Below are 16,045 nucleotides of genomic sequence, written 5' to 3'. Positions count from 1 at the left end.
ATACAGAAAATGAATAAATTAAACTTGATTTACAGCCTTTTCCATTTTTATTAGCACCACTCCAAACATTTTATGTAACGAACATGCCAGACGAGCTATGCCAAAAGGTTTAAGGCTCTGGTATTGATATTGTATAAATTAATTTGCATAGTTCAATTAACTAGTACTGGCAAGGAAAAAAAGAAAGCCAGAAGTAACTGCCTCTGCATCTGAAAACTAGAGGGACCCACTGAATCAGAGAGCCCCAAAAGCATTTCATTCAGCTTCAGTCATCAGTCAAATGTTTTCATTTCTTTTCACTGTACTTTGTTAAAGTATCGTTACAAACTTTGGACCAGATCCAGCACCCGTTGCAGTCAACAGGAATCTTTTCCATTCAGTTCAGTGGGCTTTGCACTGGGCCTCTTAAACTAAATACCAAGAGGTGCTGGGGACCTGCAACTCCCATTGACTTCAATGGGACTACAAGTCCATCGCTGGATCAGGGCCTTGCAGGATTGAGCCCTGCTTGCATTTCAGTGAGTGATCTAAAATGTCAACATTTTCCTAAATAGGCATCCAAGATGTCACAAGTTTTACTACTCAAGCTTTCCAGCTGACAAACTCCACCTCTTATCTGAGAGAAGTTCTAGAGCAGATGTGGTTTGGGGAGGAATATTCTACCATCCTCTGACTTACACCCCTCAGCAGACACTGAATCCCACACAGACAGGGACTCCAGGCACTCATGTGGAGCTGAGTGCATGAGCGGGGTCATAATTAGTTTAAACTATGAGACACAACTCAGCGGGCTGACTCGTGGCTGAAGCCTGAGAGTTTTGTCCTAATTGGGAGAACAGGATCACTCCTTGTTTTTCAAGAGCAACAGTAAAACTGTAACTAAGTTGAAACAGTTTTTTACTCATTCCAATAGTATGAACACTAAAAAAATAATAATCACACACCTTCCAAAAAGAAAAGGAGTACTTGTGGCCCCTTAGAGGCTAACTAAGGTGCCACAAGTCCTCCTTTTCTTTTTGCGAATACAGACTAACACGGCTGCTACTCTGACACCTTCCAAAGCACACCATCCGCTTGGTGCTGTGGTCTGTGCATGACTCTCAGACTTGGATGTTAAAATTATCGCGGTTTCATGCATGGCAGTATGAGAGATTGTCCACATTATGCAAACAGAGGATTTCTGTCCAAGCAGTTACATTTGTATTTGGCGTAGGCCAGGGCTCTCAAACTACTACTGTCCGCTGGCCCTCAGAATGAAGGATTTGAAAATCAAGCAGATAACATTCTCTTTACGTAGTGCATAATTGGCTTGTGGAACTCACTGACACTAACTGTCATTGAGATTGAGAGCTCATTGGGATTCAGAAAAGGATCGGACATATACGGGTAACGAATGGATCCCGTTAGATGTGTTAGATGTGTGTGGGTGAATGGGGGGAATATGTTAGATGTGTGTGGGTGAATGGGGGGAATATATAAGGGATATAAAACCTCATGCTTCAAGCATAAGCAGTCCCTAACTGCTGGGGGTTAGGAAGAAACTTATTTTTGAGGCCGGTTATTCCATAATTGTCCTTTACAGGGGTTCTTAGCACCGTCCTCTGAAGCGGCTGGTGCTGGCTACTGTGAGAGACAGGATACTGGGCTAGATGGGACTGGTGGGGTCCAATGTTCCTAAGCACAGTGGGTTGGGAGGGGAACTGATCCATGTGAGGTGCGCTCTTTCATTAGGTGAGGAATGTGGAGAACCACCAGCATAGGCCGTTTGGAAATGAATTTGAGCCAAAAAGTGAGACATTCAATTAAACTTCTAAGGGCTCACTGCTACACATTTAGCAGTGGGTGAAATTTTTCATCGGAAAAATTTTCATTGCCAAAAATTGCTGATTAGCGTTGATCAAAACCTTTCATGCATTTGTTCAGATTTCAGCAAATTGTGTTGGTCGGGAGGAAGAAAGGGGTGTAATCAGAAATGTCAAAATGGCTCATTTCCACACTTTTGAAAAAAAAACAAAACCCCAAACCTTTTTGATTATTCGGACTAGATTCCCAAGTGGACTTAGGTGCCCTTCACAAAAGTGCGACGGTGATGCCTCCTTTGTGCCCAACAGCACATTTTGATTTCAGGCTGACTCAGAGCAATTTTATTTTGGTGACTTTGTTATTTTTTGTCACTGCCAGCAAACAGAAATCAGTGTTTGCGCAGCTCTCTGGGCTGTATTGTGTGTGTGTGTGTAGCTGGGGGCTTGTACTGCATGGTTGCCTTAACTCTGGAAACCAAATGAGTTGAAACCATTTTGTGGATGTATCACGCACAGTATATGGAAAGCTGTAAATACTCAGGCAACAGCAGGCTTTCTAGCTCAGAGGCTAAGATGGCACTTTGAGCTTCTCCTCCTTTGTCACTCAGCACCTCCTTGCGGAGCACATACCCAGGGACACTTCCTCTTGCCCCCACCTACTCCACGCCGCCTGTCTGACAATTTCAACTGAGCCTGGTCTACACCACACGGTTAAGTCGACGCAAGGCAGCTTACATCAACCTAGCCGTGGAGCGTCTACACTTACGTGTTGCTCCCGCCGACATAACTGCCCCACTCGGCCGATGTAATAACACCAACTCCCCGAGTGGTGTAGAGTCATGGTCAAAGTAGTTAGGTCAGTGTGGACGCTGCGTTACTTACGTCAGTTGTTACTGGCCTCCAGGAGCTGCCCTACCCTGACCTCTGCAGCACCCCAGTGCAAGCGCTCCTGGTGAGGACATGCCCCGCCGGAGCAGTGTGCGGACTCACAAACGATGGAATAACTGCGGCGACTGTATGCCAACGTATCTTAGATCAACATAATTTTGTAGCATAGACATGGCCCAAGGATGGCAATTGCTGTTGCCTTCTCACACGTTCAATACTCAGGGCTTGTCTACTCTTACGATGGTACAGCTGGAGTGCTGCAGCTGGGCCACTGGAGTGCTTCAGTGTAGACGCTACCTACGCCACTGGGAGGGGTTTTCCCGTTGGTGCAAGTCGTCCACCTCCCCAAGAGATGGTAGCTAGGTCAATGGAAGAATTCTTCTGTCAACCTAGCACTGTCTACATGGGGACTTAGGTCGGCTTAACTGTGCCGCTCAGGGTGTGGATTTTTCACACCAATAAGCGATGTAGCTGGGTTGATCTAGTTTTCTAGTGCAGACCAGCCTGCCCGCTTAGCAGTAGAAGGAAGGAGCCCAGTGTTCCTGCCGGCTCACCCAGCCTGTTAAACTTTCAGCTCTTTAGCTCACTTGATTGAGCTTTGAAATCTGAACTCTGAGATCCTCAGTGGAAATCCCTCATGTTCCTCCCCCACCACCACCACCACCCCTGCCAACATGTTTCCCTTCTGAAAAGCCCTGCAGACTACCATTAGCACCCTCTTGAAATCCCTGGCCTTCCCATGAATTAAAGAGAGGTACAAATAACCACTGATAGGCAAGGGGTGTTTTTTACACACTTCCTTGGTGCATGCTCTGAAAGGTTTCTCCGAACATTGCTGAAAATGTATTAGAGGCTGAAGTCCTGCGCGGACCCTTACAGCCGGATCCGGCTCCCACAGATGTCAATAGGAGACTTTCCGTTGACTTCATGGGAGTTGTATACGGCCCATATGAAATATACAGAGTTTGGGGTTTGCTGTGAAGTCCAGGAAAAGTGGTCACATGGAGGCTATGTCGTCACTGACCAAAAAGGTGAGATCAGCACGACACCCCTTACCTGGGTTTGACCTCCCCTCACTACATTGCAGTAAAAACTACCTTGTGCTTTTCGTCACTCGAATTTTCCAGTGAGAGAGGGAATGTGTTCTAAACCTGCTGTACACACAAGGCAGTGTAGAGTTTACAACAGGTTAAGGTGGCTGGGTTGAGACCTATTGGGGAGAGAGACAATTTGCCCTGTCTCCACTAGAGGTTTATAATGCATAAGCTACCACCTGCTAACACCACACCTTTAAACCCGACTCAGTTCAAGCCATGTGAGATGAAGATGTAAAACTGTAAACTCTTTTGGGCAGGGACTGCCTTCTCAATAAATAATAATGCCAAGCTCTTCTAGAGCGCTTTCATCAGGCCATTTCAACGCACTTTGTAAAGGACGTCAGCGTCATTATACCTATTTTATAGAGGGAGAAACTGAGTAACAGGGCAGCGGTGTGACTAACATATGGACAGCACCTAAATACATATAAGTATTAATACAGTTGGATCATCTGGGGGAAACAAATCTGAATTACGGTCATCCAATATAACACGAACCACTTTTCAATGAAGAACATCATTTTGCTCATAAAAGACCCTTTAAAATAAGTGAGAAAAAATAGTGTAAACTAATATCACTGTGACCCAGTGTCAGCCACTCAAGAGTGTATTTTGATCTGCTGGCCATCCCTGCAGAACAGAGGAGTGGTGTCCACCCAGCACTTTGATAAGTGTGTGAAGTTCTCCTCCCCTTGCGCAATTTATCCTGTAGAACTTCACACCAGGAAACAACTTCATTATATCAACAACAGGAAGACCCCGCTGATTTGTCACAAAGTAAACCAGCTGTTAGTCACACATCAAGGGAATGGAGGGGGTGGGGAATGGGCACTTACCTTTTTTTTTTAATGTTCACACAGTTCTTTAATGTTAATCACTCTGTAGAGGGAAGCAAGCTACCAGGCTATTCAAAAAGTAACCATGATCCAAGTAGAAAAGGAGTACTTGTGGCACCTTAGAGACTAACCAATTTACTTGAGCATAAGCTTTCGTGAGCCACAGCTCACTTCATCGGATGCATACTGTGGAAACTGCAGAAGACCAAGTGTATATCAGTTAATATCTAAGTGTCTTGCTGTTTTTCCTGCTACGTGATTGCTTTAGAAATAAAGATCAATTCCAACTTTAAAAAAGAAAACTCTATTTTTATCATTGCCAGAAGTCTATGCGATTTAAAAAAAAAAAAAAGAAAGAAAGAAAGAAAGAAAGCACTTGCTTGTCGTTTTACATCTTGCAATTTTGTCAGTTGTTTTAAAACATGTCTCCTGTAATAAATAAGATCATTTCTAGGCACTTGTTCTGCAGTTACAAAGGAGGCCGTTCGATTGTGTAACACTCGCAGTAAGGTGGGACTTCGAAACCTGTGGGGAGAAATAGCTGACGTGTACAAATTTTCTTCCACAAAGTCAGGTGAAAGGGACTGTTACAGTTTGAGTACAGGTTTCAGAGTAACAGCCGTGTTAGTCTGTATTCGCAAAAAGAACAGGAGGACTTGTGGCACCTTAGAGACTAACCAATTTATTTGAGCATGAGCTTTTGTGAGCTATAGCTCACTTCAGTGTATGCATCCGATGAAGTGAGCTGTAGCTCACGAAAGCTCATGCTCAAATAAATTGGTTAGTCTCTAAGGTGCCACAAGTCCTCCTTTTCAGTTTGAGTACAGGCTCCCATCATCTCATTGACAGGGCGGCTATAGATTTACCTATAAACTAGCAGGTGCATAACAAACCTTTTCTTCACTGTTATGTCAGAAAGCCATAATGGATCACTCCTTGCCTTCACTGTCCCTGCCCCCACATCACACACTGCCACCTTCGCTTCCTCCCCGCAATAGATAGCCTAGATCTTATCCTGCAACACTCATTCAAGTTAAGATCCTTGTATTCCTTCCTTTGCTTGCTTTCCTCTCCATTGGGCCTGATGCAGATCATACTTATACCAGCATCACTCCATGGACCACAGTGCCGCTACTCCTGATTTACTCCAGGGCAAGCCAGCCATTTCTAGCAGGGAGAATGGAGGTTCACCCGTTTTCTTGGCAATGTCCCTGAGCCTCTCCTTTCATCCAGGCGAGCTGCCTAGAGCCTGGACTCTGATCTTCTCCACGGTCAGACCATTTCGTCTTCAAAGCAAAGAGGTGGAATATGGGGGTGCAGCATTTCCCGCTTTCTCTTCTGGGCCTTCTCTACAAGTAGCCTCTGAACAGGGAATGAAAATAGATGACATGCAAAGCCCCAGTATGGCTACCTTAGCCCTAAAGCTACAAGTGCCATTTCCCCACATTTCTAGTACTTTAGCCCCTGATTAGGATGGCATTTAGGGTGTGATCTAAAGCCCACTGAAGTCAGTAGGAGAACCCTTCCGCTGAGTACAATGGGCTTTGGAGCAGGCCTTTAAACACATACTGAAGTCCATCCCGAGTCAGGAAAGCCTCTTAGGCATGTGCTTAAATTGAAATGTGCTAAATCCCATTGAACCATGTACTCAGAGCTAAGCAGGTGTTTCCCTGGATACAGAATGCTTTCCTGAATCAGGACCTTTATGGCAACTGCAATGTATCTTCCAGCGTGCATACTATTCTCTTTACCCTCTCTTTCTTTGCAGTCCCATGGGCAAATACAGTTCTTCTCTTTTGGATGTTCTTCTAACCTCTAGGGGACTGGCTTCATGAGAGGTTCTCCTGAGATAAGTTTAGGGTGTGGATTAAACTGAGCAGTATAACTCCACTGTGGACTCTCTTATTCAGCAAGGAGAGTGGATTTTTCCAGTTTAGCTTAAGCAGTTTCCAAAGCGACACACTAAATTGGAAAAAGACACTCACAGCGGTATAAGAGTGTCTACATGGGGAGTTACACCAGTATAACTATAGATGTTTAAATATACGCTACCCCTCATACCACTATAACTTCCTATGTGGACAAGCCCTAACATTCAAATACCTCTTCCCCTGGTTCCAGATCTGGGATTTGCTCTTTAGCTAACTTGTTAACTTTCCACAACTCCACCCCTCGGTTTCAGAGAAAAATGCTTACATCATTCGCTAGCACAAATCCAAGCCGTAGTAGATGCAAGTCTTGAAGCTCAGAGCAACATTCTGCATATCAGCAAGACAGGAATATGTTGTAAAAGTCAGGGGTTCTTTGTTGAACGACAGGGCGGGCAAACAGAACAAAAACGTCCAGTTTGAAAACTCTGTAATCTGTTAACTGAAGACTGAAAATATGCAACCTTATTGGCTACAAAAGCAGATAGGTAAGAGAATATTGTTAACACGGTAAGGAACTATGTCAATTCAGTTATTTATTACTGCTACAGAGTGGGGGTGGGGAGTGACCACCTCAAACAGTAATTTCTGGAAGTCAGGATTACTGTCCAATCCATCATAAATGACGTGCTTCCTGTGTTAGTAACTCTACAGACAGGTCTGGTATTCAGGGAGTTTTTCCAGTAGTCCCTGTACATCACTCACTTCCCAGTTTGCATTTTTTTATTTTTGCTCTTCTCCCCCACGCCCCTGTCCAATGTATTATGTTTTTCTTTCCTTTAGAAAGCACTTTTTTTTTTTTTTGGTAACGTCTTAAACTGCTGGGACGAGGCTGGAAACAAGTACAAGGAGTGATGGACGCCCTAATCTATGTGTTTAAGAAGGAAGCCTTGCCAAAGGGTAATTACAAGTTGCTGAAAGATCTTAAACACAAGAGGAAAACAAAATTCCCTGTTTGACATACATACTTTTCAGTTTGTAAATATATAAAGAGCTGCAGAGGGAGATATTATTACATGTTGTTGCTATTAGAAGGTGTGTGTTGTTGTGGATTTGCAAAGAAGAGATCAAACAATACAGAGGGGAACACTTTGGGTAGTTGCATTTATGTCCTTCAGTGGAACTATTCATGTCCATAAAGTTAAGCACTGTAGATTAAGTGTTCTCAGAACTGAGGCCTGAGCTAATACAATTCATCATAGAACAATATCTGTTGGAGCATATTTCCTGGCTGTGAAACTTTATTTAAACTATTACAAACACATAAATATTTAGGGCCTACATTTTCTAGAGGTTTTAGGTGCCTCCATTTTTTGGGTGGCCAGATTCAGGCACCCTTTGAAAATCAGGCCCCTTTAAAGGCACCTGAGTTTGGACAAGCAAAATCATGGCACCCAAAAATCATTATCAAAATCCCTTTTGAAAATCTTGCCCTCAGTTCCCAAGAAAGCCTTTTTTGTTGTTTTACTGTTATTCAAAACATTGTTTCTCTTTATTCAAGGCTGTGTGTGATTTTTTTTTTCTTACCAAGTGTTCTCGTTTCTACTGTAAAAATATAAAATATATATTTCTTGAAAGGCATTTTTGTGGCGCGAGGTGACTTTTTACAGAGCTGAAATGAATATGAAATAAGGTCTTATTTCCCGTCCCCCCGTTAATGTTCTGCTTAGGGAAAATAGCACCCAGACAGATTTAAAAACCAAGAGCATAATCAGAGATAATAAGTCCCCATAATATTAGAATGTTAAACAGGACTCCTCATTATCTTGATGATCTTTTGATGATGTTTTATTCCAGCAGACACAAGTTTGATCTGGCAATTTTGTTTCCAATGTACTGATAACTGCCACACTCTATTCCTGCAAATGCTCCCCTCGCTCTGCACTTGTTCTCTGGCTTAGAACTTTTAGAAAGAAAAATAGCCCCTGCCTGAGCCTGAAAACTGTCAGTACGATTCAAGCGTCAGAATGCCGCACCTTGATTATCATTAGAAACTCAAACGCAATCTCTATAATAAACCCTCACTTTCGGAAGGGGAGAATTTATTTTCTCTACTAACTTGACTGGTTGGGATTTAAAAAAAAAAGGGGGGGGGGAGAAACCTTGTGTAATTCATTCGGTTGGGCTGATTCACCACTTCATTTACTCTAATTTTACAATGGCATAACTCCATTGACTTCAACAGGCTGCATCAGCATCCAAGCAGAGTTGAAGCAGGGGCAAACTAAGCCCTGTAATATTTCTGGGGACCAACATATACAGACCTCAAGATACCATCTCTCCACTCTCTACCTGTATTTTTTTGTTTGCTTGGAAGTGCAAGTGCCCGATGTAATGGCTGCTGAATTCCAGCCCACATAACAAACTAAAATAAAATAAGGTGGGACGTGGGTGTAAACGTGGTGTTGTTGTTGGCACACAACTTGAATTACTTGGCGGAAAGGTTTTTATTTCCTTCTTACTTGAATGGCTCCTTTGAAAGGCAGACTTCTCCTTTTACATTTTTTGTTGTTCGGATTGAATCAATCTTGAGGTCAGCTTCGGAAAAAAAAGTCTCACAATGAGGCGGAATTGACAGGTCTGACAAACAGAGTGATTGATTGTGGTTGGGAAAGTGGTCCTTGAAGTGAGGCATGTAACACAGAGATGCCTTCACTCCACTGGGGGAAATCCAGCAAAGCTTTTTTTCCCAGAACGCTGAGCACACAGACTGTAATGGGTGGCCGTATGAACTTAATAATAGCAACATTGTTGTTACATAAAGCATCTGCCAGGACCTAATATGATTAATTATATGTCTCTCTCTTGCACGCTCTCTCTCTCTCTCTCTCTCTCTTTTCCCCCAGGTAGCTGGAATGTGAAAAACACTGTGTGCAAATGTAAAAGTGTAACTGTACTGCAGAACTCTGGTTCCCAACAGTGAATTCCCCTGGCCAATAAAGTGTATACAGAGTTAAGAAACACACTGCTGAAAGGTTGTTCATTTCCATTATCCACAACTATGCAGCAAACAATTGCCATGCAATGTACTACTGGCAAATTATATGCCTTCAGCCAGAAGTACATGAAAGAAAACATGAAAATGTCAAACATTCAGAGTTATAAATATGTTAGTGATATGCCAACCGGAGAGGCAGGGTTACTGGTTTTTCAATAGGTAATTTGTTCCAGATAAACCCCAATTTTTATACTGCAGCAATGACATCACCCAAAATGTACTAAGTTAGTGGTTTTCAACCTGTGGTCCACAGACCACAGAGGGTCTGCAGACTGTCTAAGATTTCCACAGGGGCCCATGCCTTCATTCAAAATGTTTTAGGAGTCCACATTTTGGAAAAGGTTGAAAACCACTGTACTGAGTAGTTGTTCCTTGGCTTTTCAGCACATGACCTGTCTGTGCAGAGAACACACGGCCTTTAGTGGGTTTGGTGATTGTTTCATTGTCTAAACACATGGAAAATAAGTTATGATGGCTGCCAAAAATAATTAGATAGATAAGTAGAATGTGGCTTACAGTTAATTCTAAAGAAATCACATTTTTGTTTTATTGGCCAAGGCAGGCCTCTCAACTTTCACCTACCCACAGCCCCCAAATTACTCCCTGGTTTTCTTCCATGAGCCCATAATCCTTTTCACCTCTATCCCAGAGTTCTCTGTTCTACACAGGCCTCACTGAAATCCTGCAAACGCTCATACAGGTGTGTAGCTTAAATGCCAACTCTAAAAAGACTTAGGTAGGTGCATAACTTTATATAGGTGAGTAGTCCGGACTATTTAAAATTAAGCACCTGCATAAATCTCTGCAGGACTGAGAAAGGCCCCAGTCCTGCAGCCTAATGTGCTTAATTTTACTGCTCCCACTAGTTCCCCTGATTTCCACTGGAGTAGTCAAAGTAGTCAAGTTTTTAGTAAATGTGCAAGTGTTGGCAGGATGAGAGCGTTACTTTGCCCTGGTTCACTAGGCTATGCATTCAGTGCACACACCCTGATGATTTCACATTTAATGATTACATAAATGTAATTAATTAGTGAATGTTTGTTCAGCACTCTGAAAACACAAGGTGCTATATAAACACCAAGTAGTATTATTATGAAGTATATTTTAAATGCAGCGATTGCATACTTTATTTTACAAATTATAATATATAAACTCCCATACCACATTGCACAACACTACAGGATATTTCCAATAAACCTAACTACTGCACCGATTTGCAATTGGGGAGTTAACCTGGCAACCAAAACTGGACACTGCAAATAAATAAATAAATAAGGCTTGGCTTGGAGAGAGAAACCTCACAGCGTTGCAGATAACAGCCTAGCAGCCCACCGAGGTGAATGTCACTGCTCCGGTTACTAACTCAAGGCTCACACTCTTAAACCTAGACACTGTCTGGGGTGTGCCCTGTTGCAGTCACCTGCTCTGTACCTTTTCGGTGGGTTATATTTCACCACCTGTCTCAGGCATGAGCTTGGGGCCTCTCTAAGCCAAAAAGCAGCTCTCCACACCCCTTCCTTTTAGCGCTGTCATGATCTTGCTCGGCTGGGATGGGATGTGCTTTTAAAGGGGGGCGTGTCTCGTCCCTTCTACGGGTGGAAATAGGTCTGGTTCAGCCTGGATCTGGCATTGTTAGAGCCGGGGACAGGAGGGCCGCCCAGGGCCCTTTAAGCATCTCCCCTCCTACTCAGCTAAGCTCCCCCCACGGCGTCTGATCCCGCCCCGGGGTCCCTGGCAGGTCCCGGATTGGTGGGGAGGGTTGGTCTCTTTGAAGCGTGGCTGCTGATCTAGGCTATTTGACGTGTTGATAGGGGAAGGGAAAGGTTTTTGTCTTACCGGGGCCGGTACTGCCGCCGCCGCCGCCGCCACCGCCCTGCTCAGCTCGGCAGCACTGCGGAGCTCGCCCCGCAGCCCCCGGAGCTCGCCTCCCTCCCTTTCCCCTCCCCCCTTACCCTACCCCACCCCGCCCGGCTCTCTCCTCCTGCAACCTCCTCCAAATGAGCGGTTCGCCCGCTGGATCTAACCCAAGGACATCGCAGAGCGGCGGAGGGGAGAGCGCACCGTCCCCAGCAGCAGCAGCGTGCCCGGCGCTCTCGCACCTGCCCGCGGCGGACCCCCTGCGCCAGGCGAACCGGCTCCCCATCAGGGTCCTGAAAATGCTCAGCGCCCACACCGGCCACCTCCTGCACCCGGAATACCTGCAGCCTCTCTCCTCCACGCCTGTCAGCCCCATCGAGGTCAGTCCCGGCCAGGGGGCCCCCGCCATTCTGCCTGCCCGGGGAGGGCGCAGCGCGCTGTCCCGGTGCCGCGCCTTTCTCCTCCTGCCCCGGGCAGGGATCGCACCCGGACCGGTCCCCGAGCCGCCTTGCCCAAGACCGCCCCGGTCCGCTCTGCTAATCCGCTCCTCGTCCCTTCCCCGGTCCCTGACTGTGCCACGCAGCTCTGCCCTGGGGCAGGGCGCACAGTGCCTCCCCGAAGTGCGGTGCGCCTTTGCGCGCACACCCCGCAGCAGGGGATGGCACTATGTGCCCCGTCGCTTCCCTTGTTTCTATCCCTCTCTCGGCGCTAGGAAGCTCCGGGCTCCTGCGCCCTCCTGGGAGCACGCTGGGGAGGGTCGCCCCGCCCTGCGCCTCTCTGATCTCTCGGGGTCGGGCAGCCTGGGAGAGCCTAAGGAGTCCAGGCGACTCACACGGCACCGGGGTCCCTCTCCTCTGCCAGGTTTCCAAGCGAAGTTTCGGAGCGGGGCGGGTGGAAGGAGCAAATCCTCTTTACCCTGCCGGGGGTAGAGCAACAGGACGAGCCTGGGGCGAGCCTTCCCTTGGCGAGGATCCAAAGGAGAGAGACGGGGCTGGGGCTCCTCCTGGTGGGGACCAGCAGGGGCTGAGAACCCGGAGACCACCCACCCCAGTCTCTGCCCCGCTGGAGGGTGCCAATGGGGCTGTTACCCCCAGTCTCTCCCCTGGGCTGTGGGGGTCTGAGAGCGCCCCGGGGCTGAGCTTCCTCGTCTGCCCCTGGGCTGGGGGGCTGAGCCCTTCTCTCTCCCCAGCCTTGCGCTGGGGCTTAGCGGACACCCCCCAGGGTCCCCCGGCTTTGGGGGGCTGTCTGCGCGAGGCTCGGAGTGAGCCGCAGGGTCCAAGCCCCGGCTCCCCGGAGCAGCATCACTGCGCCCGGCTCATCTGCGCTCTGACCTCTCTCCCGCAGCTGGACGCTAAGAAGAGCCCGCTGGCGCTCCTGGCACAGACCTGCTCCCAGATCGGCAAGCCGGACCCGCCGCCTTCCTCCAAGCTCAACGCCGTGACCGCCAACGGGCTGCCCGGCGCGGACAAGGAGCCTGGGGCCCGCTCCAGCTCCTCCGCCCTCAAGCAGCTGGGCGGCGGCGGCGACTCCCCGGCCGAGGACAAGTCCAGCTTCAAGCCCTACTCCAAGGGCGGCGGGGACCCCCGCAAGGAGGCCGGCTCGGCGGGCGCGGGCCCCGGCGCGGACAAGGCAGGGTTTCGGGTGCCCAGCGCCACCTGCCCGCCCTTCCCGCCGCATGCGGCCGCCGCCTCCTCCCCGGGCGGCTCCCGGGGCAGCTCCCCGCAGCACGGAGACTGCAAGGGCCAGGAGGACAAGAAGGAGCCCGAGGCGGCGGCCAAGCCCAGCCCCGAAGCGGCGCCGGGGCCCGGGGGCAGCGGCTTGAGCCGGGCCGGCGGGGGCGCAGGGAGCGCAGAGACCGGGGCGCATGGCGAGGCCGCCTCGGGGCGCAAATCGGAGCCTCCGGCCCTGGCGCCCGCCGGCCACGTGGCCCCGGTGTCCCCCTACAAGCCGGGCCACTCCGTCTTCCCTCTGCCCCCTTCCAGCATCGGCTACCACGGGTCCATCGTTGGGGCTTACGCCGGCTACCCGTCCCAGTTCGTGCCCGGCCTGGATCCTACTAAAGCCGGCCTGGTGAGCAGCCAGCTGCCGGGGACCTTGGGCTTGCCCGGCAAGCCGCCCAGCTCCAGCCCGCTGACCGGGGCCTCCCCGCCCTCCTTCATGCAGGGATTATGCAGAGACCCCTATTGCTTGAGCTACCACAGCGCTTCGCACCTGGGCACCAGCAACTGCTCCAGCTGTGTGCACGACCCCGGCAGCCTGAAAAGCGGATACCCCCTGGTGTACCCCACACACCCCCTGCACTCCGTCCACACCACCCTGTCCTCCAGTGCCACCCCGAGCCTGCCCAGCCACCCCCTCTACACCTACGGCTTCATGCTCCAGAATGACCCCCTTCCCCACATATGCAACTGGGTGTCTGCCAGTGGACCCTGCGACAAGAGGTTTGCCACCTCAGAGGAACTGCTCACCCACCTACGGACCCACACGGCTCTGCCCGGGGCGGAGAAACTCTTGGCTGGCTACCCTACCTCTGGCCTTGGCTCTGCGGCGTCCTGCCACCTCCACCTCCCACCCACCGCCCCAGGGAGCCCCAACACTTTACCGGGATCCCTGTCTTTGAGGAGCCCACACACTTTGGGACTAAACAGGTACCACCCTTATGGCAAGAGCCACTTGCCCACAGCCGGTGCCCTGCCAGTGCCCTCCTTGCCAGCAGCTGGAACCTACTACTCTCCATATGCGCTGTATGGCCAAAGACTAACTTCAGCTTCCGCGCTTGGATATCAGTAACTAAAGCACCCCCGTCTCCTCTCCCTCCCCCGCTCTCCTTCCCTTCCTTGGACTGTGTATTTATTTACTGTATGTTAGCTTAAAGCTGGGAATATTAAGTGCATTAATACACCAATGAATCAATGGTATGCAAAAAGTCTGTGTCTAAAAAAAAAAAAATCCTTTCCTTTGCAGGTGTGGGGCTTTTCTTTTTCCTTTGTTTTCCCTTTTACTTCTTCTTTTGAAATTTTATTTTATTTTGCCCCCTCCCCTTCCCTCCCCAGGAAGTGCTTGCATGCCTCTTTTAACAAATACATTTTCCCCTCCCTCATTTTATCATTTTGAAATTCCGTTTCTCTTTGTTTGTACAGTTAACAGAGATGTAATTTTTTTTTTGTAATGTATTTTGGGGAAGGGGCAACGGCGGTGGGGAGGGAGGAAGGGCCGCTGGGAGAACATCTATGGCCGTGCTACCCCAGAGCTCTCTTCATCCCAAAATGCGGTACTGTCTGCAAAAGCCAAGGAGACCTACTGATCAGGACAGTGGGTGGACGCTCCCTGCTTCTTTCTATAGTTTGGAAAAGGACAAAGGAAGTGCCATACTGATTCAAACCAGTGGTCCTCCATCTAGTCCGGTATCCTGTCTCCTGCTCTCCCGTGCTTGGAAAATCTACCTTGCCTTCCAGCACCAGTGGGCTCCTGAACAAACCTATAACTAGTGCACCAGTCAGCCTGGTCTCTGGACTCCCCTGATAATACTGAAGGAGTCCACTGATGTCCTGGGATAAGGTGTTAATGGCTGTGCCATTGCAAATGACTTGCTTTCGCTCGCTGACCCACCACAGGGCACCTGATCAAAATTAAAAGATGTGGATTATGAATTTGGTGTCCGTAACTCACTGATGGGGGCGGGGGAGAAGAGACCCTTCACAGCTGCAGAAATCGGAGAGAGCCGCCCTGCCTGGTACCAACTGGGTCGTTTAATCCAGCGCCCAGGGCCAAATCCATCTTGATCTGATCTCTACAGGCCCAGTCTACATACCAAAAACCCCGATCCCCAGACCCCAGCTTTTCTTGACCTACAGGAATGAACCATGAATGGGGTGCAGAGCCTGCCCCACTCCCGTCCCCAGTCTAACACAGCAGGGAAGGCTGTGGATCATTTTGGGTGAATAGAGCTCCATCTTGGTAAGTCTTATTTTGTTAATAAATGAATACTTGGTTATATTCACCCTGTGGTGTGTTCTCTCTTGCATTTTCTCACCCATTTCCCCCGCTTTCTTGTCTTTACACAAATCGCCTCCATTAGCCAGGCACTTCCTTTGCAGCAGCCAGAAGGTTTTCCATGAAAAGTGAGCCACAAATGATTTGGGGGGAAAAGGGAAAAGCCCAGAATGTTGTTGTAAATGTCACGCCTGAGTGCTGTGGCTTTTGTTCCCCGTAACGAATGGTGTTGGGTACAGTTTTATACAGGCAATACAAAAAATGAAGGGCAAGAGCCTGTAACTGAAGAGGAATAAGAGAGCTGCAGAAGCAGCTGGTGGAGGGATTTTGGGGATGGGGGGGGGGAGAGTTGGTGGAGGTGGAGGCTTGAAGGGTTACAGCACCATCTAGTGGCACAAAGGAGCCCAGTAGCGAGTTTATTTCTCTACCCCTTGCCCTACTTACACCTATTTTACCTGCATTGCAATTATGCACCTGGAAGAGAGCAAGTGGAGGTGCTGGCACTGCCTGTTTGCTCATCTGAGTAACGCCAGGTGCCAGGCATTGGGTATAATGGTACCTAGCAGCTACTGAGTACAAGCGATATGGCCCTAGACAGCATTTCACCAAATATTTTGATCTCAGCAGCACTCAGAGTTAGAAAATT

General features: G+C 48.5%; 1 protein-coding gene and 1 long non-coding RNA gene across 2 annotated transcripts in view; one reads left to right on the top strand and one right to left on the bottom strand.

Moving 5' to 3' along the window:
- LOC140903600 (uncharacterized) overlaps positions 1-12,691 on the bottom strand; it is a 31,999-nt gene extending 19,308 nt beyond the window's left edge. Inside the window, exon 1 of the long non-coding RNA XR_012156302.2 lies at positions 11,748-12,691. This is a non-coding gene — a long non-coding RNA (uncharacterized LOC140903600). The remainder of the gene's footprint in view (positions 1-11,747) is intronic.
- Positions 11,218-15,411, top strand: ZNF703 (zinc finger protein 703). Its single transcript, XM_073325124.2, has 2 exons — positions 11,218-11,786; positions 12,751-15,411. The coding sequence occupies exons 1-2, from the start codon at positions 11,547-11,549 to the stop codon at positions 14,194-14,196; spliced, it is 1,686 nt and encodes a 561-aa protein (XP_073181225.1). The 5' UTR covers positions 11,218-11,546; the 3' UTR covers positions 14,197-15,411.
- The last annotated feature ends 634 nt before the right edge of the window (positions 15,412-16,045 follow it).

Source organism: Lepidochelys kempii, chromosome 26 (genome assembly GCF_965140285.1).
Source record: "Lepidochelys kempii isolate rLepKem1 chromosome 26, rLepKem1.hap1, whole genome shotgun sequence".
In the NCBI taxonomy this organism is placed as follows: Eukaryota; Metazoa; Chordata; order Testudines; family Cheloniidae; genus Lepidochelys; species Lepidochelys kempii.
The sequence above is the reverse complement of the archived record's forward strand: the minus strand, read 5'-3'. Positions and strand labels throughout refer to the sequence as shown.